The following is a 22,293-nucleotide window of genomic DNA, read 5'->3' as shown; positions in this document are numbered from 1 at the left end:
CTGCGACGATTTGTAAACAATGGCTCTATCAGAGTCCCGAGCTGATAAGTTTCGGGCGAACAAAGGAAAAAGTCTTTCAGTCGCCGCTCTTGGGGTCATCGATTGCTCCAGCCCACAATCGTCATTCACAGAAATACATTTTTATTGATGGCCTGCAACTTCAAAGCCCGGTAATCGTAGATCCCCAGAGCAGATTCTACGCGAATAGTAGAACTATATTTGGGCAGCTCTTACCACATCAGAGTCGACCCGTCCATTGCCCTACATTTATGGCTATAAAATGATTACTAGCAATGATCCTATGATACCGAGACGTACTAAAAAATTGTCAGTTTCTTGGCCTGAAGATGCCTTTCCAAACAGACGACACGACGGAACTTTCTAGGGATGTTGAATATATTATTGTTGTATCAACGGACCTGTTCTTCTGAACTTCTGAAGCTGTCCAATTTAAACGGTTGTGGTTCATAGGATCATTCTTTTGTTATAATTCATATATTTATTTACCAAAGCTGCCTTCTACATGCTACCAGCGCCATCTGTTAATAGTTACATGAATCACAATAACCACGACTGCTTACCAGCAGAACACTGTAAGAATGAAGTGAACTGCTTGTTCTCCAGGCTCCAGGTGGATACAGTGCGCTGCATTAGTTCCGAAGAAAAGCGTCCATGGCGCTGTGGGCTCAGAAAACGCCACCACTAGCTATCTTTTATCGCGCAGTCCATCGAAGGACGGCCATCTCAATTGCGAAACAAACAAAAAACAGAACAGCTATGGAATCTAATCTTGAACACTCTAGGACCATCAAAGCCACATCTCGTTGGATAGTCCGCCCAACTGGAACTCCCATTTAAAATAGCTGAATTATCATATTAAATTGAGTAGTATAATACTAAATAATGGAATAACTATAGCTATCTTAATTATAGCGGGAGAAAAAGCGGATCGCCTCTGGTGTGTCCATGGACTCATACGCATGGGTTAAATGGATGGCGTGCCCGTCGATATCTGCGAAATCTGATGCTTCAAAAGAGACCCATCCATATGAGAGAATGTATTCAACATGTGCTCCCTTCTTCGCTTCACATTTATTACGGGAACCACCGAAGGAATAGGCAAGGAATATGCCAGAGAGTCCGTCAGGGTGATTGCTGATTGCATTCGCCAATGAGATTGGTGGGCTCAACCTCAACACAGATCAATATCCGCATTCAACTAAAACAACATACATATACATAAATTTAATTCTTTGTTTTAGAGATGCAATACGAAAAAAAGATCAAATGGAGAGAAGGAGCTGGAGCTGTGGACATCTCTCTTCACTGTAAGCACGAAAACTTTGAGAAAGTGAGCCACGATCTGTGGATCTGATCGGTTCTGCGTTCATGCTCACACGGAAGCTACTGCCAAAGATGGAGGCCGCTCGTCCAGGGGCATCGTCAATCGCAGCCTATGGTCTATGGTTCTGGCAAGACCGTCATGGCGTATTTCTCCAGGGCCCTGAAGCTAGAGGTGGCACCTCACAATATCGACGTACAGCGGATGTTTCCAGGCCTCGTGGATACCATTATGAAAGCCTACTGGCGGCCTGATGTGCCCCACTGCCTAGGCGTAATCCCGAGCCGTCGTCTTTACCCTGGGCAAGACGAGCGATTCATGTTTTGAGGGCTCACATCGAACAGTTAAGAACAGGACTATTTATAAAGATTTAAATAAATATTAAATATTCTGTTCTTGACGTTTTGTCCAGTAGTTTTTCACCAAGTTGGCTCCCATCCGCATCCACATGTGTCCCACTCTCTCTATAACTCTCCCCATCACCCAAACCCTCGCTCCCGAAACTTTCTGGCACAATGGTTTGGTACCTATTTGTTTTCCTTTTTTTATACCATCACCTTTTATAATGGAGTTCTCTGTGGTCTGTGCCAAGAAATCCCTATCTGCGATAGCGTAGGGCATGCCATTTTGCACTGGGTTTTCAGGACTCGTGGATGAAGCTTGCCTATCGATCTAACGAATGCAAAAGTGTATTGATAATCGGGGGGGATATTTTGAAAAACAATGAAGCCATATTCATTAAAAAGTTTTGGTTCTTATTTGCAGGCTCTTCTCTCTATTTGCTCATATCGTAGGCTTAGACTCAACGACAAGTAGCCGATAAAACAAAATAAGTATGGCTGGGAAAGCTATAGTCCTTATGCAACGAACAAGAATATACACCTGTTGCAGGAACCCATGGTACGCCCTAATCGGACCACAAATAACGGCGAAAACCCGATATACATATGTTAATAATGCTGGATGCTTGCCCTTAATCCTTAGGGATTCCCCTCAAACTTCCGATTTGTTATAATTTTTTGCTGGAAAACCTTTTTTGCTCCAACAGCAATCGCTCAAACGACCGACCACAAGGAACTCAGAGCTGGGATGCCAGGCAAACAGAAATCAGCAGAAGGCAACTTTGGAACATTTCTGTTGCATACTTTCGGGACTGCACAAAAGCGAAGCGACTTTCTGTTGATTTCTGTGGGCCTGGTACCGAGTTTGGAGATTTCTTTGACGTCGGATTTAATTAGGAAATTTTCTTTGGCTATGGGCCGATCGGGGCGTGGCAGCCGGACTGGGACATCCATTCTTTTGGCATGCCGTTCGACAGTCTGGATGCTCACGATCTTGGGAGAGTTGGTCCTGAAGCTCCGCTCTTTCCCGGCTGTCCCGAATCTTTCGAACCGTCCATCTAGCACGTTAGGGATACGCCTTTTTATTGTTGTTATTATAACTCCGCCATTTCCAGTCCTGTCGGGGACGTGCTATGCCTTTTTGTAAACGAGCAAACATCCTCCTTGGAAGAGTCCTAGTCCAACATCAAGGAGGTTGCCTTCCCCAACGACTTTTGCGCGTAATTTCAATTCTATTATTTATTATCGCCTTCGATTTAGTTTAGTAATTAACTTACAGAGAAAAACACGAAACACTTTTTCCGATTGGATTACAAAGAACTAAACAAAAAAAGCTTAGCTTAGCTTAGTTAATCCGAGTGTCCTCCAGTGGTGAAATTTCGTCGCAACAATCGTGAAAGTAAATTATTGCTAACAATAACATCGTACGGCTACCGAATGCATTTTGAAACTCTTTCGATTAGTCGTGACTTAAACTTAACTATCAATAACAATTTGTGTCAATCCGATGTTTATGTTTATGTTTATGTTTATGTATTTTACAAATGCTGCTTTATCATGCCTATGTGGTACGGGGGGGGGTTTCGTTAAATGAGAATATTGCAAATGGATTGTTGAGGAGGAGGGTATTCATGTCTTTCCTTCGAGTGCGCGGGGACTGGGCGTGGTCGTAAGGGCACTTGGGGAGATGGATCCCATATACATATATGTACTCGCATATAAGGAAAATCCTAGGGGGTGTTGGGAGGGGGGGTCTCTATTAAATACTCTCGCCTTGCCCATGGACGGAAACCGTTGCTTACAGAAGAGACTGTCGTCTGTGCCAAATCGAATGCTGCGATGCGAATCTTTTTGGAAGACAAATGAAAAGGAATATTCCGTAACTAATCAGGGAAATCTAACAATTTTTATCCTTTCTTCCTTCCTTCTTCCTTTTTCTTTTTTTGTTTTTTTTTGCTACTGTACACAGTCTTTGTAAATGTTTTTCTTTTTGTTTGCTTGTGTGAACTTAATCCTTAACTGGGGGCAGGGGGCAGGGGGCAGGGGGCCGGGGGCGGCCACCCATCCATGGGTGGTCTATGGATCCTACACCTCGGTGCTGTGCGTCTGAATGCGGACCTTCTTCACGCTGCCGTTACGCCGCATGGGCGGCGAGCTGCCAGAGCCCGAATATCCCGGATTCTGTATGCCCAGCGTGGGATCGGGACGCGGTCGGGGCTTCTTGAGGCTCGACCGCAGCGGCGATCGCGTGACCGAGTCGAGGGTGGAGCCGTTCGAGACGCTCGTCACCGTGGTGCTCATGGAGGCCACACTGCCCGCAGTTCCGGCCCCGTTCCTGATGCCGCTGTACGGCTTGCCCGAGGCATCCGTCACCGAGACCCCGTTGCGGCTGCGCGGCTCCTTGAAGCCCGGATTGTTGAAGGTGGTGGCGCTGGCCGGCGAGACGGCATCCAGGCCCATGGTGGGGTCGCCGCCGGGGCTGCGCGAGTAGATCACATCGTACAGGGCGGCCACGAACAGGGCAATGGACAGCACGATGGCAACGATCTGCAACGAGGAGCATTAGACGGTACAGGTTGGATGTCCAGCCAAACACTCACCTGTATGTAGAAGGATATGCCACGCGATATCTTGAAACCGAAACGCTCCTGTTCATCAATTTGCAGGGCAAACAGAATAGTGGCTATGATGGCCAGTACACCTAACGGAAGGGGGATACAGATTAGAGATTTGCTTAGGCATAGAGGGGACTCGACCCACCTCCCAGCAGCGAAAATATCAGCTTCACTATCACCAGCGTTGTGTAGGGCATCACCACCTTCTCCCTGGACGAGATCATCGCGTGCTGAATGACCGACAGAATGCAGAAGATGCCCAGCAGGGCTGAGCTCCCGATGGCCAGCAGGCCGCTGACAAAGACGGCATCTGTTGGAAATCGTGGCCCAATCAATGACTAATGACAGCAGTTGGATATTTGCGATCGATACTCACTGCTTAGCCGAAACTTGGAGACATCGTTGCCGCACTTCTCGCGATTGTAAGTCAATTGCTTGCAGACCTTAAACGGTCCAAAGTATCCCCGATCAAAGTCATAGCCACCTGCAGGGTTGAAAGGAAATATAATTAGAACCAGGGGGGCAGGAGGCGGGCAACCGACAACACTCACCCGATGGACTATCGTAGTAACCCCAGATGGGTATCCCAATGGCCACAGATGCCAAGGCGAAGCAAACGAAGCCCAGACAGGTCACACCAGCAGCATAGAGTGTCGACTTAGCCATGTTTTACTGTACAGCATAACGATCGATAGACATTCGAAGTGAGATCCAAACCAACTGGAAGAAGGCAAAAAGGATAAAGATACAGAGATACAAATTGAATAGTTAGCAAATACAGTTTTGTGCTCTCCGCATGACTTTGAGCCACATTCCTCAAGTCATTGTCAAGTGCATTCCAGCAATGGGGCCAAGCCGTAAGCCGTTCTACAAAATGTTCTCACAGGCATTATCTTATGTGTCTCTGGCAGAGCACCCTCAATCTTAAATCTACCCCACAATCAGCCCCATTCCGAGCCGCCCAGCCACCCACCAGCCCACCTCCACCTCCGAGGCCCCTCACATCACGAACAATTAGATCTCATTCATACATAAAGAGCTACTTGTCGGCGACCTTGAATTGCATACAGACACAAGAGAAATAATGCTTACGCAGAGAAAATATATCTCTCGGCTCTCGGTGTGTGTGTGTGGGTGTGTGCGTGGGCTCACAGACACTCAGAGCTGTCGATGGGCTGTAATCCGATTTCCTTTTACATAAATGCAATTAGAGACAAGTTTTGGCATCTTTCGGCTAATTGTTGGGGAATTCAAGAGCCAATTGCCACTGGGGCGTATACTTGATGTATAAACGAGATCTAGTTGGGAATTATGGAAAGCAGCCAGCAATTAATGGACTGGAAAGGCCATCGAAAGAACTAGACTGCAAAGAGAGCGCCAGCCGAGAGTGGAAAGGAGGCTGGGGGAGTAAAAATGGATACAATTCCCCTACAAATCCTGGTGACCCCGATTCCACTCCACAACTGCCCGGCCCAGAGCCTTCTAAGTTCATTTCATGCTAATAAACTTAACAAACAACCTTCTCAAGTCATTATGCCATAAGTATCGTATCAAATGGAAGTAAGCGGAGAGTCCTCAATGACAGAGAGACAGAGAGAGAGATCGCGCCGGCGGCAGGGCATTGAAACACTAGAAACCAGAAACTGGAGACACTATCTAGCCGCGAAGCCGAAACGAGTCGCTTGTTGCCTCATCTGGTGGCGCTGTTTGTTGCTCTTAACGGTAAACGGACAAACCAGGCAGCAACCAGAAGAAAAGCGCGTACTTTCGCAAGCCGCCACAACGGATACACTTTCAGATGATCTGATCTATAAATCAGCAAACACAGCACCAAAATGATCATACCCTCCCTCTGCACAACCAGAAGCTCAGGCCAGGGGGGGTAGGGGGGGGGCATAAGTATCTTAAATTACCCAACGAATGCTGCAGATGGTTCTGCTTCTCTGACTCTTGAAAGCCGCTCGGGAGCCGCTCCAAGTCCATGCTCCACTACGCTTCGTCGAGTGGAACCGTTCTGTGCGGGAGCAGGGGGGGAGGGGGGGCGGTTCTGTGGAGACTTGGCCAAGATTTCGACATCTCTCGCAATGGAGAATGCTTCTGTGGTTCTGCGGTGCTGGGGGAGCACCGATCTGCAAAGGGTATCTGTTGAGCTTTTTCACCAGAATCGCTTTGTTCTTATTAATTTTATTAATAATTATTTAAAGTCGATGATACATGGTTTATTGCGGTAAATGGCAGGATATAGTGGCTACAGATCGGGAGAGCGATAGAAATAAGAGCGAAATAAAGAAAGAAAGTAGATGACAATGTGGTACAGTGGTTACAGTGGTTTCAGGGGCTACAATGGGCACTGGCTGAGTGGCTATAAGTGGCTTTAATCTGTGGTTTACTGGCTAATATCGGACTGGTGCCTAAGCCTTCATCATCGCTCCTTTCGTTTCCATTTGTTATCCCTTCTAACTATCCCATTCTATTCCCACCTCATGCTGCAACATTGTTGTGGCTCTTACAAATGGGTGCTAACCCCGAACCCGAACCCCAACCCAACCGAAAGCCAAAGTCAGGCCAAGAGTCAAAGTCAGAGAAATGAACTCTTGCCAATTGTGTCACGATTTGCAACTTGCATAAATTTCTGTTTGCCTGTCTCTCTGGCATCTGCCGTCTCCCATCAGCGATCGTGTGTAGGTGGTCACAGAAGGTGGAGAGTGGAGGAGAGTGGAGTGCGGAGGAGGCAGTGAGTTATAGAGAGAGGCTCCTCTCGTGATTCCAGAGGTGATGTGCATATGTTTATATGATTTACACGCCAATGCCTTTGCGGAGAAGCCATGCCATTGCCATTGCCACGCCACGCCACGCCATGCCACGCCATGCCATGCCACCAAGTGTAATTTTCAGCGGGCCGTCCAAAGTCGTGGGGCAGGCCACATCGTGTGGGTTTCTGGCCACAAAACCCAAAGCGATAACCATGAATCATAGTGTCATAGGGGAGAGAAAAGACACAAAAGAAGATGTGATTGAGAGGTGTCCCTCGCTGTCCTAACGCTTCTATGCATTCCGAGACTTTCCATCTTCGATCATTACAAGAGCACCCCTAATGCTGGCCGTTCTTTTGACCTAGTTACACTTTCTTATCCGTTCCTAGCCCTTGCCCCATAGCCTGCCTTACCCCTTGAGTCATTCGTTGAACTCTCAGTCCTTCAGTCCTTCGGTCCTTCGTGCTTCGCTGCCATAAATAATGCCTCGACTTAGTCGACTTATCTCTGACACAACTCCTAAATTCAGCTCAAACCCTGCCTCCATTCGTATTTTAAAGCCCCTCTCTCCTCACTCCTCTCTCCCTTCCCCAACAAAAAGCCAAATCAATTAACTGGGGAAACGAAAGCCACGCTAAATAAAGTAATTTAAGGTTGATCAAAGCAGAGACAGCGAGAGGAGAGAGGGAGACACAGAGAGAGAGAGAGGTGATAGGCTAACAACCTCTAGGGTCTGAGGTCTGAGGTCTGAGGCCTCTGTCCAGTCCGTAAAGACCCCCATTAGGTGCCCTACCAGTCGCTGTGCAAAAAAATCTCGAACTCGAACCGAAACCCAAATACAACAACAAAAAACCGCTTCGGACTAATGAAAAGTCGCTTTTCCGCGGAAATTGGGTCACCGGCTCGGCTCTGGTGTGGGGGCGGGGGGTTTTGGGGGGAAACGAGTGCCCTGCCAGACAGGAAATTCCCTTCAATTTGTCGGCTCGAATGGCAAAACGTGTCGCGGCCGCCCACTTTTCCCTTAGTCGTGGGGGGGGTTATTGATTTTCGGTTTATTGTTTGATTTCTGTTTGTTTGGTTGGCAACCCGAGGAGCCGAGCACCGTTCTGTTTTGGCCGTTGGCTGTTGGTTGCACTTGTTGCCATGGCAAAGTGCGGCATGGAACAACAACAGCCAGAGCCACTGGCGTTGCCTTGGCGGAGCACTGGAAAATGCAATTTCCCTTGAACGCCACACGCTTGGGGCCCAGAGCCCGGACTTGAGGCAGAACTTTTCCCAATTGAGTGCTGGAGCAGGCTGCTAAACTTATTTCAGTTGTAATCCGTTTAGGGAAGTTGTCCTTCTTGGAAGTAGTCCTTCAGCTCAAGACACTCTCCACATTGATCAGAGTTCTTGAAGGATGCTGCTCTTTTGGCACTGGGTGGGGTATATGCGCACAGCTGAAGAGGCCTCCAGGGCACGCCCGTTCTCCTCTTGGGTCTCCTTCTGCACTCATTGGTGGACTGCCCGCTTTCCGCTCCGCTCTTCTCCCTCTGAATATTCGTATCTTTAACAGTCGTTGACTTCCTTCCGCTCTCAAAATGTGTTCCAATGAAATCTTGGCCATCCAATTTGGACTCTTGTGGCCAAGAGCAGAACAGTTATCAGCCAGCCGAGAACTTCCGCTAACTTCCGCTCTTTAGATCAGATCTGAATGAGAAAGACACAACAAGAGCCCATAGATCATCAAGTTCTGTGGAAGGCGCAGTTTCTGTAGAGAAAATACACAGAAATACGTTCCAGAACCTCTTGGATTGAAGCAATACGTATATTTACAGATTCTCTACAGAAGGGACTGCTTATCAAAGAAAAGAGTCTTGAAGATATATCTCTGTGGGTGACCCTGGGACACCGGAAGGGTCTAGGGTCTAGTCTCTGGTCTTTGCTGCCTGTTGCTGACAGTGGGAAAACAGCCATGGAAATGGGTCAGACATGGGCTTTCTGGGAGACACTGGAGACACGAAAGCTGGAGCTGTGGATGGAAATGAAGGAGTTGCAACTGTTTTCAGATCTGCTGCTGCTGCTGCTTTTATAATTGTTGTTCTTGTTTGATTTGTGGTTAACACATTTCCCTGTCTGTCTCTGTCTCTTCCCTATTTCTCCCTCGCTTCTGTGTGTGTGTGTGTGTGTGGTGGCTGCAGCTCTTTTCACAATTCAACGGAAATTGTGGAAAACTTTTACTTTGTTGCATCTTCTTTACACGAAAGTTTTGGTGAAAGTTTGTGCCCGACAAAAGCCCTAGACCCAATCTATAGGGGTCTATCTGTAGCCTCCCCCTCCCCCTCGCCACAGTAGGTTGTTTTTTTTTCTCTCGAGTTTGCAGTTGGTATTTATCTTTGGGCTGTGACAGGCCACCGTGCAACATGCGGCAACTGCTACGACGACAAGTTGTGCAAACAACAATCAAACTGCCAACGCCCTAAAGAGCCCAACCAACCACCACCCACCACCACCACCCCCTCCTTTATCCGTTTTTCCTTTTTTCCTGCATGTCATATGTGTGTCATGAGACATTGTCATTAAAGGGGGTCATTCTTGGGTGGGGGGAGGGGCAGGCTGAGGGGATTCGCTGTCTCTGTCTCTCTCAAAAGTTAGTTCCCAGTCTGCATTCCCTCTTCGTCTCCAGAACCATCAACAGACCTCTCTCTCTCTCTCTCTCTTTCTCTGTCTCTCTTTACCGTTATGATGCACAGCAAAGAGCCGTTATTTACATAACATGTGCTGCGTTTTACACGGCTACTGCCCCCCAAACCATCTAACCATCTTCCACTTTTTGATGGCTACCATGTCCACGAGAAAAAGCCACCGGAACTTGCAACACACACACACACACACACACACACTGATCCCCATCAAAATCTGGGCAAAATCTATAGTTCCTTCCACTGATTTCCATTCCATTTTCTAGGGACTACCACCAGGCTCTGATGCCAAGGCAGGCAGGGGGGCGGGGGGTGGGCTGGGTTGGGGCGGGGCCCGTTCATTTACGAGCAAATTTGCTTGCACTAATTTTTGCGCTTTGATGCGGCAAAAGTCACACGAAAAGTCAGCGGAGGGACGGGGGATGATGCCTCTGGTCGATTCAATAAAGTCATTAGCCAAAGTAGCCCAATGCCTGGCCGGGCCTGTTGGGACACCCATGAAAGAGAAAGAGACGGGACGAGAGGAGAGGAGAGGAGAAGCGTCGACCGACCGACCTGCGGTTCACTGGGTTGGCAAATGTAGAGTGCAACGAGGCGTCGAATGAATGTTGCAAGAACGTGTCAAGACGCGACTGTGTCCCAAAGGGGCAAGCAGTGCACAAAATATAGTACTGTGACAATTAAAGGATCTCCTGGATTCTCTCCTCCTCTCCCTTGATTGAAAGATAGAGAACTCTCCGCGTGGAGCCTGTTTCCGCGCCCCTGCCAGTGGCGTTGCCATGGCTGCCAACATTTTTGGCTTATTAATTAAATGGACAAATGTTTTGTTGTGGCCCAATTAGCGATTGGGGGTAGCGAGTGGCATCAGGGGCACTGCCGGGGGGTAGCGAGTGGCACCAGGGGCACTGCTGGGGGTAGCGAGTGACACCAGGGGCACTGCCGGGGGAATGGGTTGTACGGCAGGATATCCAATCAGTTCAGTCATGAATAGAGAACGAGGATATTTTCGTGGAAATGCAAATGCAAGACAATCCACCGACAAGACAAGTTTCTCCCTCAGATACTCACGCACACACACGCGCTCGGTAGATAGATGTTTTATGCAAATGTTGAAATATACACGGCTCCCACATCAACGACTGGCATCTCAGGCATGACGTTAATCAGTCACAGATACGAGTGCGAGTACGTTGAGTGTTGTTGTTGTTGCTGTTGAAAAACAAGTTTTCAATTGTGTGGGAGAGCCAAAGGTTAGCGAAAAGACAAGAAAGAGGCCCCTAATGAGGCTGCCGCCAGTACTTCAAATGGCAGGCCAAGAACTCAACTTCTAGCTTGATTAAATAGCCATCGAATGGGCACATCTACATATATGTATATCCATAAGATACATATGCCTTGTCTTTGGGCTGAGTCATACGATCATATGCCATATTGTCGCCCTTTTGAATGTAATTCAATTTGTGCCCCATTCCAGTTATTCAGTTATTGAACCGCTCCCCACTCGGACTCGTCTCGTCTCGTCTCGTCGCGGCTCCTGTATGGTCTCCAGTATTCGGTATTCGCGCTTCTTCATTCACTTACTTTATGACTGTGGATACCCTGTAATCGTGCAGGTTCAGGGGTATATTGTGCTGTAAGAACTAGACTTTCGAAACCGATAATATCGGATCATTATACCCTTTCGGGTATTTGTTTCCACACAAATTTCAGAGCTATACTAAAAATACTTAAAAGATTGCCACAAAATCCCTTAAAAAAATATAAAAAATACTTAAAAATATAATATTTACCAAAAACTAATCAAAAATAATGGATCACAACGTCCTAAATCGATAAGAATACGTAAATGCGACAATTCTCAGCATTTACTCTGAGATAAATTCAAAATAATGGGCATCCCCTGGTCCAAACATAGACTTTAAGACTTTCTGCTTTTGGCATGCATAACATATTCTCATTTCATTTCGTTTGATTCATGTGCCTCTTATGCTGCTTCTGTGCCGTTTTTTTTTCGGAGGGGTCCGCGGTGCGTATACATAATTTAATGATGTCGCAAGGCAAGTCGCATTCCTTTCGCCCATAAAATGCGTAAAAATTATAAAGAATGAGTATTCAAAACAAAGTTCAGCCGCGTTTCAGGTTCAATAACCTTGACCGCGAATCTTTTTTGGGGGAAAAAAGGCGAGGAGTGGGGCAATCAGCTTTTATGATCCGCTAAAGGCTCGGCTGCGGGTTTGACTTGTTTGAAGTTCGCCCAAAAAAAAGAGAAAAAAAAGATTAAACTTACTTTAATTATACATCTTATAAGTCCATTTCAATCTGTGAAACTCTTTTCTTTATGCTGCTATAGTCCATGGCTGGGGGTCGAAAAGTGTTCCAATCTGTAATTGAGGAGATTCGATTTTAGTGATAATTCAATCGATTCCTATCGCCGAGAGTTGGGGCTTAGATGGGGTCCATGGGTGACGTTCATGCGTCGATTGTTGGATAATTGAAACTGAAATCATCTTTAATCGCTTCCCTTAGTTAAACGATAAAACTAACAACTGCCATAACAGCTCTTATCAGCAATCGTGCCTGGAATCGTTGGAGTCGAAATTGCACGGCAATTACCCCAGAGACCCAGACCCCGGAGGGGCCTTCAAGGGGGTGACGGGGGGGCGGGGGAGTAAGAAAATGTTCAACTTAAATTTGTATGCCAGTTGCGCGCAACAGCGGCAGCGGCAGCAATGACAATGGTTTGGTTAATGGAACGCCCCCGACAGAGTCTCTACGAGCCACAAAATTGCGTGAATCACGTTAGTCGAGGCAGCGACACAGCCATGACAATGGGTGAAACGCAATCAAAAGTACTTAAAACTCTACAGCAGAGCACAGCAGAAAGTTGGACAGGCCAAGTACCGAAATGGTATTTGAAACGGCTCCGTTGATGGCTTTCTAATTTCCTCATTGCCAGCCAGCCATCCATCCATCCATCCATCCATCCAAAAACACTTTAATTAAACTCTTGCACTTCACATGAATTATAATTGACCCCCAAACAGAAACAGTAGTGTGGTGTAGGGTCCAGTGTTGTGCAAGTCTAAGCATTTAGGCCTGACCCCTACGTCGATTGAGCGCAATTGGGAGCCATCATGGGGAGGGGGAGGGGAAATTCCTTCAATTTGGCCAAACAATTGACCGAATAATAATAGTGAATAGTGAATAGTTCTTATAAAAATCAAAGGCTTTGTAAGTGAATCAAATTTGATTGAAGCCAAGAAACTGAAGCCAAACTGCGGGGAAACATCACTATTAGTTCCCAAAATGTTACCTAATTATTTCCCCAAAAAGAGACCTTTGGCATGGCATGATCAGATGTCGTAGAGGAAACAATATAATTAAATTCAAATTACACAAATTACGTGTAAGATCCACCAGTTCTGGCGGCCCGAAACGAGGTGTAACGTCGTCAGAAGCCGGAAGCGAATAATAATCATTTTGTCCGAAAGATCTCCGCTTTACAGCATTCTTTTACGCTTTTTGGCAGGGCCAGTCGCGGATCTGTCTACACAAATCGAATGCCGCCCTGTCGATCAAAGGGGAGAGGGCGAGGGGGGGGGGGGGGGGGTGAGCTCCAAACACTGTATGTGGAACTAGTGGCTGGCTTCCGCTCGATTCTGAATCTAATTTCCTGTTCCTTCAATATCGAATCAATGCACAAAACGAAAGCATAACGACTACAGGATACGCTATATTTGGAGTCGGAGGGGAGGGACCTACAAAAGGTGCTAAAGCATTCTTCCGACTGTTCCATAAATGACAAAAAATGGCATACCCCAAGCGGTACTGGGTACGAGAGGAATAATCAAAGCCAAAGCAAAGCCAGACTCAATGCATGGACAAAAGAACCGCTGAACCGCAGCCTCCTGCCAGCGCTCTTTCGCTCTCTCTCTCTCTCCGACACTCCCTCTCCCACGCTCTGAAGAGAGGGGCACTTAAAAAGTAGCTGCATAAATTTCAATTAAAATGCAGCAAAATAAGAAGAGCAACAACAGCTTTCGGCCAGCGTCGAGAGTGGACGAAGCCTAAACTCAATTACGAGGCCACTAATACAACACACACACACACATGTGGATGAGTGAGATCGAAAGAGAAAGAGCACGAACTCTGCAAGAGAGAATGCAAATTATGGAGGGATGCGCCTAAGCAGCGCAGAAAAGCTAGACGCTGGACGCTGGACGCTGGACGCTGACTGCGCAGTCAGCAAAACCGAGCCGAGCCTAACCGAACCGAGCCGAACAGTGGGCTCGCTGCTAAAGTGTGCTAAATGATTTTTTTGGGCGTCAATTGCTGGGATAAACCTTTTTTTTCATCCTCTGCCCAATATATGAAATGCCTTTTCGATGGTCTAAGCCCCACAGTGCCCAAGCCAGTGCCTGTTGCGCCTGCGGTCTCTCTCTCTCCCTCTCTCTCTCTAATCCATGCACGTAAAGCTGACCACGCAAGTGTGACGTCGCCTGTCGCTCGCTGCGGCTGCGGCTGCGGCGGCGGCGGCGGCTGCGTCTGTTATCTTTATTTGTATACCCTTTTGCAGAGTATTCCGATTTTCAGTGTAAGTTTGCAGAGAAAACTCTTTTATTTTTAAAGGGTATTCCCGCAGGCAGTATTCCGTTTTTCGCTCTCGCTGTCGGCCTGCCCACGTTATGTAAAATTTAAATATCTGATGGGCGTGGGCGTGGCCGCTAAACAAAACAAAAATTCTTGTACACGCACGGACGGGTGTCCGCAACGAATTTCGAACGGGAAGCGCAGCAAACAAAAGCATGCGAGCAGCACACGGGTAAGAGGAGTGCAGAAGAGCAGTCAAGAAGAAGCAGAAGAAGAGCGCAGCAGCAGCAGCAGCACCGCAAGAAGAAGAAGGAGAAGAAGAAGCGACCACCAGTTTGGAGGGCTAACGGTGCTTGACGTCACCTACTTTTCACTCGGGCTTTTCGGTTTCTACCTTATTTTTTTTCGGTAGAAACAAATACCTTTCGTGTGTGTGTTTGTGTGTGTGTGTTTTTATTTCCCTCTCTAACTGTAAAAAACCGGTTTATGCTTTTTGTTTTTTTCAGTTTTTGTTGTTGTGATGCATTGAAAACGAAATTTATTTTGAAATGGAGTTTCAGGGGAAGGAGAAGGGCGGAGCAGAAGAGCGGTGCGAGATGGAAGCTGTGAGAGGTTTCCGAACCCCAGCGGAGTTTTGACCGAGTTTCCATTTCTCGGCCCCGAAGGTATTCATATTTCACACACACGATGTTCTATTAAGAGGATTTTTAATGGTTTTACAAATTCTATGACAAATCAAACATTCTATAAAGCCTTTACTTTTGGGCCTTTACTAAAGAGTATTTTTATGAATTAATTTCTGATCATTTTGTTTCAGAAACTTGTGTTCAAATCTGAAAACTTGAGATCTATTTTCGTTAAAAAGTCAAAGTTTCTCTATTTCACTGCGACGGCAACTGCAACTGCAACTGGCAACCAGTTGTTCAACTTCCAGGCCCATTGCATTTGCATATTCCAGCCATAAGCCAGAGACACAGCTCTCCGAAACTTGTTAAGTAATTTAAGCGATAAGACGCCCAAACGTGACCATAACCAATGAAGAAGTGGACAAAGCTGGGGAAGGGGGGGAATAATAAACAAAAATAAAAGAAAACGCGTGCCAGGGCCAATTCTAGCCGTGTTATAGGCCCAGGCAGATGCCTCTGGAAGATCTTCAGAGCCGAAGGGTACCACAGTACGATATCTATCGTCGTGTGATTATCTCTGCCAGTGTCTCTGGTTTTTAATGGTCGCCATAGAAAACATTTGTTTATGTCTGGATCTTAAGAAGCGTCGAAGAGAGCCAGGGGCAGGAGTGTAGCACGAAATAGTTATTTATTCACGGCGGAATATCTGCCTCGTGTACCTTGTTCAATATTTAATGAATATGCAAATTGTTTTTTAGTATATTGCAAGCTTTTCGATTTATACGTATGTATGAATTTTTATTCCCTTCCATCCTTCACTTTTGTTGGCCATTTGTGTGGGTTTTATTCGTTTGTGGCTTTTTTTGGGTGCCATAATTCCAAAAATAGTCACCCTGGGCCTGGGCGTGCGTTAGGAACTTTTTATTATCCTGGATTTTATGAGCCCATCAAATTCAACATCGGAAAGCGCCAACAGCTCTACCAAATGTTCATTGAGCAGGCCAACGCTAGTGGGGCTTTTGCCTTTCTTTTCGATGATTTTACGTAACGGACAACTGTCTCGTCCCTCAAATGGCCTCATTTCCCGCAGTTAACTTTAGTTTTTCCGTTCGTTTTATAGGTCACTTCAGTGCGGATTAGGTCACAGGGCACAGGACGACGGGGCTGCACCCAGTTTCTTGCTGTTTCGGCCAAAAAGGTTAAGTTGGTAATTAAGTTTGAGGTCAGTTTTCAGTCCCGATATCTTTAGTTGTTTGTGCTTCTATTTTCCGACTGAGTTTGTGAAAAGCTTTTCATCGTAGGAGCACGCGAGGCGAATTCCCTTGCGTGTCTGATTGTCATCGGCCTGCCTTCAGGGGGGGGGCCTGAGATCATCAGAAGGGAGTCGTAAATATAGTTTGTCAATCTCTCGCTTGGCTGAGCCGAGCTCTCCGCTGGGAGGGGCAACACGACGGAAGTGCTTGCGGGTTGTTCAATCATGAAGGGATTTCTTAAACAGAAACTCCTTTTTCTTTTGGGGTGGATTTTGACCAAAATGATGTCAGCATTACAGGTTGTTGTGAAGGCAGTGAAACCTCCAACATTCTTCTAGGCATTTGTGATCTGAAAATACCTATATAGTATATACGAGTACATAAAGAGCAACAGCTGCACTGCGACAAATACTCTGTGACAAATAGGTGCTTTGTTTTTCTCAGCCACCGAAAAAACAAACACGCAAGCAAAATTAAAGCCGAAGTAGAACTGCGACTCTTTTAATTGCTCCACAACATTTTTGCTAATTAGGTTTCGGCGCGGTAGCGGGAGTTGAGGGTGGAGAGGGTGGGGGAAACCCTTATCACAAGTTGCGAAAGCGAGGGAAAAGTTTGCATATTTAAGTTAAAGTCTGGAAAACCCCTGCTTCACCCCTAAGAAACCCCCACTCCCCGTCGACACCTGCTGTGGTCTGAGGGGGGGGGGGGGGGGGGGCTATGGCGTGACGTGACTGAAAGTCATTTAAACTGTTTCACTCGTTACTGGTGTTGTTTTTGTTGCTGCTGCTGCTGCTGGCATAATTATTTTTATGAATTTCTATACCCAGTGTTATGGTGGAATAAAAGGGTATACTCCATTCCCTGGCCCACACTTTGAATAGGATTAGATCTTGGAAACTATAATAAATTGGGCAATAAATCTTCGACATTATGTTAATGCCCAATCAGAAGAAAGGTCTCGGAAAGACCAGCTTCCGCAAGACCTCCTATTGGTTAGAATTCTCTGAAAAACCTGCGTGGTAGTGGGTATCCCCATAGTCGGAAAACTCTATTCTATACGCTGCCGCACAGCGTCTTGCGAGAGTTGAGGTTGAGTTATGCAAATAAATTTGCAAGCAAATGTTGCACTTGCAGAGGCGTTCAAGGTGAGATTTTCTGGCTTTTATGTTGCGCAGTGTAGTGCGCTGGTGGTGCACTGAAGTTGCAATTCTGTTTTCGGAATTTTTAATGAGCTTCGTTGATAAGACGTTCGAATGGGGTTGGTTGGCGGTTGGGGTTTGGTGCTTGGGGGAGGGTTCGTGTGGGAACAACTGTAAGTTCGGGAAGGGGGCAAAGTCAATGTACCCAATAGGTGGACTCCTGGTTACGAATAGGTTATCCAACCCATAGGTATGTGTTCAAATTACTAAAAGCTTATAAACATTTGAAAGTTTATGTAAGAGTACGCTGGAAAACGTCTCAAATTCTTGTTTGAGTCTTATGTCAGTGAAATGCACTGTCCGTACCATCTAGAATCAACATCCCGCCGTATCAATTTAATCTGAGTCACGTTCGTGGATAAATAGATCGGAATCGGTGCAAACACTTCTGGGAATGGGGTATGGCCTTTGAGAGATATGGAAGATAGGGCTCGAGACATCGGATAAGCGGGAAACGATATTTGCGGTCCCCAGCAGAAATTCCGATTCTGAAGAGTGGACGGGGGGTGTGCGGGGAGGGGCTGGCAAGGGGTAAACAAAGTCAAAAGCAAGGCAGAAAATGCCAACAAACCTGTACACGGCTGCCTCTGCTGCTGCGCTGTCCGCGCGGCCTAACCTGTTGCCGATGACGGCGACGCCGACGCAGGTCCGCTAAAGAACTTCGACTTGAAAGCTCTCCAAGAAGCGGTTGTTGTTGAAGCCGCCGCCTTTTTGCATGCGCAAAAAGAGAAACACACACACACACAGGCAGAGAGAGAGAGGGAGAGAGGCGATCGCGAGAGCTGCAGCACAAATACACTCGCGTTTTGACAGGTAAGCGAAACACGTCGCAAAGAAGAAGAAGCAATAATGAATGATCGTCGCTTCAGGCGCTCCTCTGCGGGCAGGGGCCAGGGCATGGGCATGGGCTTAGCAAAACACTGTCTGCAATTTTGATTCAACAAATTCACACACTCTCACGCGCATACAAATCGAATTTATGCATTATTTGTTGTATTACTTATTCATTAATAAAAAAAACGCGTCTCAGACCGTTCTGTGAAGTCAATCCAACCGCGTCAAAAGTTCCGCTACGAATGAGCAGTTACTTTCCGGGGCTTTCGGCCGAAGCTTTCCATTCCAGTGAACTAGGGCTAGACAGAAACATCGATGTCGGCGATGTTTGTCTGACGTGCAGACACCGATGTTTTGCTCTCAAATGCTTGTATCGATAGTTCGATATATAGATATCGATTCAACTCTAGTTGCACAACAGACTTAGAAATTATAGAATTTGTTAATTAAATTGAAAAAAATATGCTGCGTGCCGGGTGCCAATTGCTGACGCAGTCCACCCTGCCCGCCGTCAAGACGGGCAGCAACGGTTTCGCCCTGGAGTTCGTTCGCTGGCGTCGGAAGCCGCGCTGGCTGCCGGTGGCAAAGAGCAAAATATTCCGCGTGCCCGAGCGCAAGAAGCAGACGGAGGAGGAGCGCACCGAGCTGATGCGCCTGCACAACCGGTACAAGTGGGTGTCCCATCAACTTGTCCTCGTCTCCGTGGATCCACTAATATGTATTCCCCTTTGCAGAACCCAGCTGCGGTCGGTGCGCCAGTACCTGCGCGAGGAGGTCGTCCGGCACGAGGAAACCTCTACGGTGGACCACATAGTTCTGACACCCGAGCAGGAGGAGGCCGAGTACCAGGCCTTGATAGCCGCCAACGCGGAATGGAACGCAACAATTGCCCGGGAGCGAGAACAGCGCCTGGCCAAGGAGCGCGACGAGAAGGTGGCCTACGTCCATGAGCGGCTCGAGGCCCGCAAGTTGCGCGATGAGGAGCGTCGGGAGCGTGCCAACGAAGCGGTTCAACGCGAAATCGAGCGCTCAAAGACATACATTACGCGCGAGGGCCTCAATGCGGCCATCGAAACGGCGCTGGCCAATCCCGTGGATCCCAATTTCGCCATCGACATGGCCGGCAACCTATACCAGGGACGCACCACCTCGCAGTTACCGGATGCCGATCCACAGCCCGACCAGCAGGCCTTGAGTAATTAATTAGCCCTTGTCTTAGTTTCATGTTACATTAAAAACAAATCAGCTTTTCTTAGCCTAATTTTCGCTTTAATTCAAGAGATTTTTAGCCTTTTTGGGAACGATCCCGGAACAGCCATCTAGTGTCTGTCGATGCACTGTAGATGCTTTTCCCTTTGAAATCCAATATTTAAGAATTCGAGAGTTTTCCCAGTTCCAAAGCCTTTCAGTAAGGTTTTATTGGTTTAGAGCTGCACTTCCGAGATAATGGATAGCTTTTCACTGGAAATCCAATACATTTTTGCATTATAAATTCAATAATTGATTACTTTAAAGGTGCCTGGTGGCACTATCTGTGAAAGGTTGAGCATAGGACTGTCTTGCAGATCTAAGACGCACTGTGGATGCGGAGACCTTTCAGATATGCTTAGATTCCCCTGGGAAACTCCGCCTCACTGCCGTCACTGAGAACTCCTCTCCCAGAAATCGCATTCGTTTTCGCCACATACGAAATCTCAATTTAGTTACCTTTTATGCACGACTAAGGGGTTTAGTTTAACCTAAGACTTAGGCACGGCCTATGTACATTATGACATAATATTCTATGAAAAAAAAAAAAAACGAACAGGAAGATAGCGGAGGGGGAAGCGAGGAACAGAAGAGCGATCATAGCATGTAGATTAACAAAGGGAGGACGGCATCCGCCCTGGCAATGCTACGCTACGCAGTCGGCGGCTTCAAGGATGTGCTCGGGGCTGTGCTGGTGTTGCGCTTGGACGACTCCTGCTGCTCGAAGAGGTGCACCCAGTCGGGGGTGGCCTTGATCTTGGCCTGAATGGGGCCCAGGTTGTACATGTCGCCACTTCTAGCCTCGCGATTGGCGGTCACAGACATGAGCTCCTGCAGGAAGCCCGGGTCGAGGCCCATGTCCAGATCGAAGTGAGTGTCGCCCAGCAGCAGCTTGACCCGTCCCGACCGATACCTGAGGATCTTGCCGATTTGCCCCTCCTCCAGCTGCCGGAGCACGCTTAGCCTGGGCGCAGCTATGGAGGCTGGAGCGGCGGGACTGTTGGGCTCGGTCTCGGAGGCGGCTGGGGCTTCCTCCTTTTTGGGGGCTTCACTACCGCCATCCTCCGCCTCATCGCTCACGCAGGGCAGGACATTGGGCAGCTGCAACAGGAATATTTGCGACTGGGTTGCATCGAGAAATCCGCCGATGGTCCGCGGATAGCGGCCATACTGGAGCGGTGGCTCTTCCATCACCGCCGTCTGGGCGGTCACATGGAGGTGCTGCAATTGTTGGGCCATGGTGAGCGGATCTGCAAGGCAAGTGAATGGCATTAGCTACGAAAAGCTATTGATTGGGGGCGGTTACCTTGCTCCTTTGAGCCTAGATTGGCATCATCTTTCTTCACAATGGGTTTCTGGGTGAGCCACAGGCCTGGGGAATGGATTGTCGTGTGTTGGACATGACGGGGCGGGGGATTAGCATGATGTTGTGGACAGAGAAAGGGCGGCCGGACTTACCTTCCCTCAGCAGGATCGGCTTGAGGGCCAACTCAGTCTTATCAGCCTCGGTATCACTGGGTTCGGAAGCGTCGCCATCGCTGGCATCGGACTCTCCCAGCAGAGCCCTCACCCGCGACGCCTGGGCCTTGTCGTCTTTGCGATCGGTACGTTTCCGGGCCACCGCCTGCTCCTCGCTGGCCCGCGCATATGCTGTGCCATTGCCGGCGGACCTTCGCAGCTGAGCGACTCCAGCGCCCTCCGAGAACAGGCCCGTGGTCTGGATAAGGGTGGAATTGCCGCCGCGACCACGTGTTGCTCCCGAAGCAGTGCCGCGGCCACCGCGCTTGCCGCCGCGCACCTGCGTGAAGTCCTTGGATGTTTTCACATTTCTGAGGAGCACAGAGAGACAATATAACCACTGGGGGAATCTCGAATCTCCAAGGCAGCAGTCTACTTACACGTTCTTATTCCGCACCGCGTTCAAGTTGGGGGCAAAGACCTTTTTGTTGGACGCCCCACGTCCGCCCAGGGTGAGGTCTCTTGCCGGCGTCAGGCGGGTCATGCCGTTCAGCATCTCTAGGGGACGTGCCGTCGCGCCTCCTTCACTGGTGCTGTTTTGGCTGCTGACGCCAGCGACTGGCGCTGGCGGCGCCTTCGTTGTTGTTGCTGTCGTGACGGTCATTCGCTTAGCTGGCATGGTGTTCCATGTGCGCCCGCGACCCTTTCGCAATGCAACAAAGGCCTCGCTCAATAACTGTCCTGTGCCGTCGTCGTGGGTATTTTTATTAATAATAATTAACAACGGAGCGATGCAGTTTGTCGCCTTTGAGGTTATTAATGCAGTGTTGGTAAATGTGCCCTGGCGCACATGATTTTTCTTTATCGACTTGTTAATGTATCGGCATGTATATCGGTATGCAATGGTACTATTTCAAAATTCATTTTTATAAGAATTTTAAAGGTCATGGGATATAGATACATTCATATTTCGTTTTTTTTTTAATTTTCGTTGTCTAAAATCGTGTTTCCCTCTATTCCTGATTTTATTTCCACTGCATATCGTTCACTTTCAAACAGTTCCAATTTGGCGCTCTAGTCTCTGGCGCTAGTCGACTGTCTACAAACGTGTAGTTACCATGTAGTTACCATGTAAAACAAAGGAGCTCTTTGCGAACCTTTTTTTCTTAAGCCATATGTGAGATGCAATCCAATAAAAACGAGTCCTTAAAACTAGCCAATCTTGTAGAAAATTGATTCATCAATCGGCTAACATTTTGAGTTCAGAGCTGAGGGTCTTGGCTAACTAATACTATTCAACCGAAAATCAAAAAGGCGGAATATATCGGAATTTACATACAAATAAACCGTCAG

General features: G+C 47.6%; 3 protein-coding genes across 3 annotated transcripts; 1 reads left to right on the top strand and 2 right to left on the bottom strand.

The window, feature by feature from the left end:
• Positions 1-2,904: 2,904 nt before the first annotated feature.
• LOC108152929 lies at positions 2,905-18,489 on the bottom strand. Its single transcript, XM_017282615.2, has 7 exons — positions 17,972-18,489; positions 12,020-12,113; positions 4,850-5,018; positions 4,675-4,782; positions 4,444-4,608; positions 4,284-4,384; positions 2,905-4,230 (listed from the first exon to the last, which is right to left on the bottom strand). The coding sequence occupies exons 3-7, from the start codon at positions 4,962-4,964 to the stop codon at positions 3,769-3,771; spliced, it is 951 nt and encodes a 316-aa protein (XP_017138104.1). The 5' UTR covers positions 4,965-5,018; positions 12,020-12,113; positions 17,972-18,489; the 3' UTR covers positions 2,905-3,768.
• A 135-nt stretch (positions 18,490-18,624) lies between these two features.
• LOC108152930 (probable 28S ribosomal protein S26, mitochondrial) lies at positions 18,625-19,507 on the top strand. The gene is made up of 2 exons (XM_017282617.2): positions 18,625-18,905; positions 18,969-19,507. The coding sequence occupies exons 1-2, from the start codon at positions 18,697-18,699 to the stop codon at positions 19,435-19,437; spliced, it is 678 nt and encodes a 225-aa protein (XP_017138106.1). The 5' UTR covers positions 18,625-18,696; the 3' UTR covers positions 19,438-19,507.
• A 419-nt stretch (positions 19,508-19,926) lies between these two features.
• Positions 19,927-21,788, bottom strand: LOC108152928 (DNA-directed RNA polymerase III subunit RPC4). The gene is made up of 4 exons (XM_017282614.2): positions 21,381-21,788; positions 20,941-21,311; positions 20,789-20,854; positions 19,927-20,732 (listed from the first exon to the last, which is right to left on the bottom strand). The coding sequence occupies exons 1-4, from the start codon at positions 21,617-21,619 to the stop codon at positions 20,134-20,136; spliced, it is 1,275 nt and encodes a 424-aa protein (XP_017138103.1). The 5' UTR covers positions 21,620-21,788; the 3' UTR covers positions 19,927-20,133.
• Positions 21,789-22,293: the final 505 nt, after the last annotated feature.

Source organism: Drosophila miranda, chromosome XR (assembly GCF_003369915.1).
Source record: "Drosophila miranda strain MSH22 chromosome XR, D.miranda_PacBio2.1, whole genome shotgun sequence".
Classification (NCBI taxonomy): domain Eukaryota; kingdom Metazoa; phylum Arthropoda; class Insecta; order Diptera; family Drosophilidae; genus Drosophila; species Drosophila miranda.
This window is presented reverse-complemented; position numbering and strand designations above follow the sequence as displayed.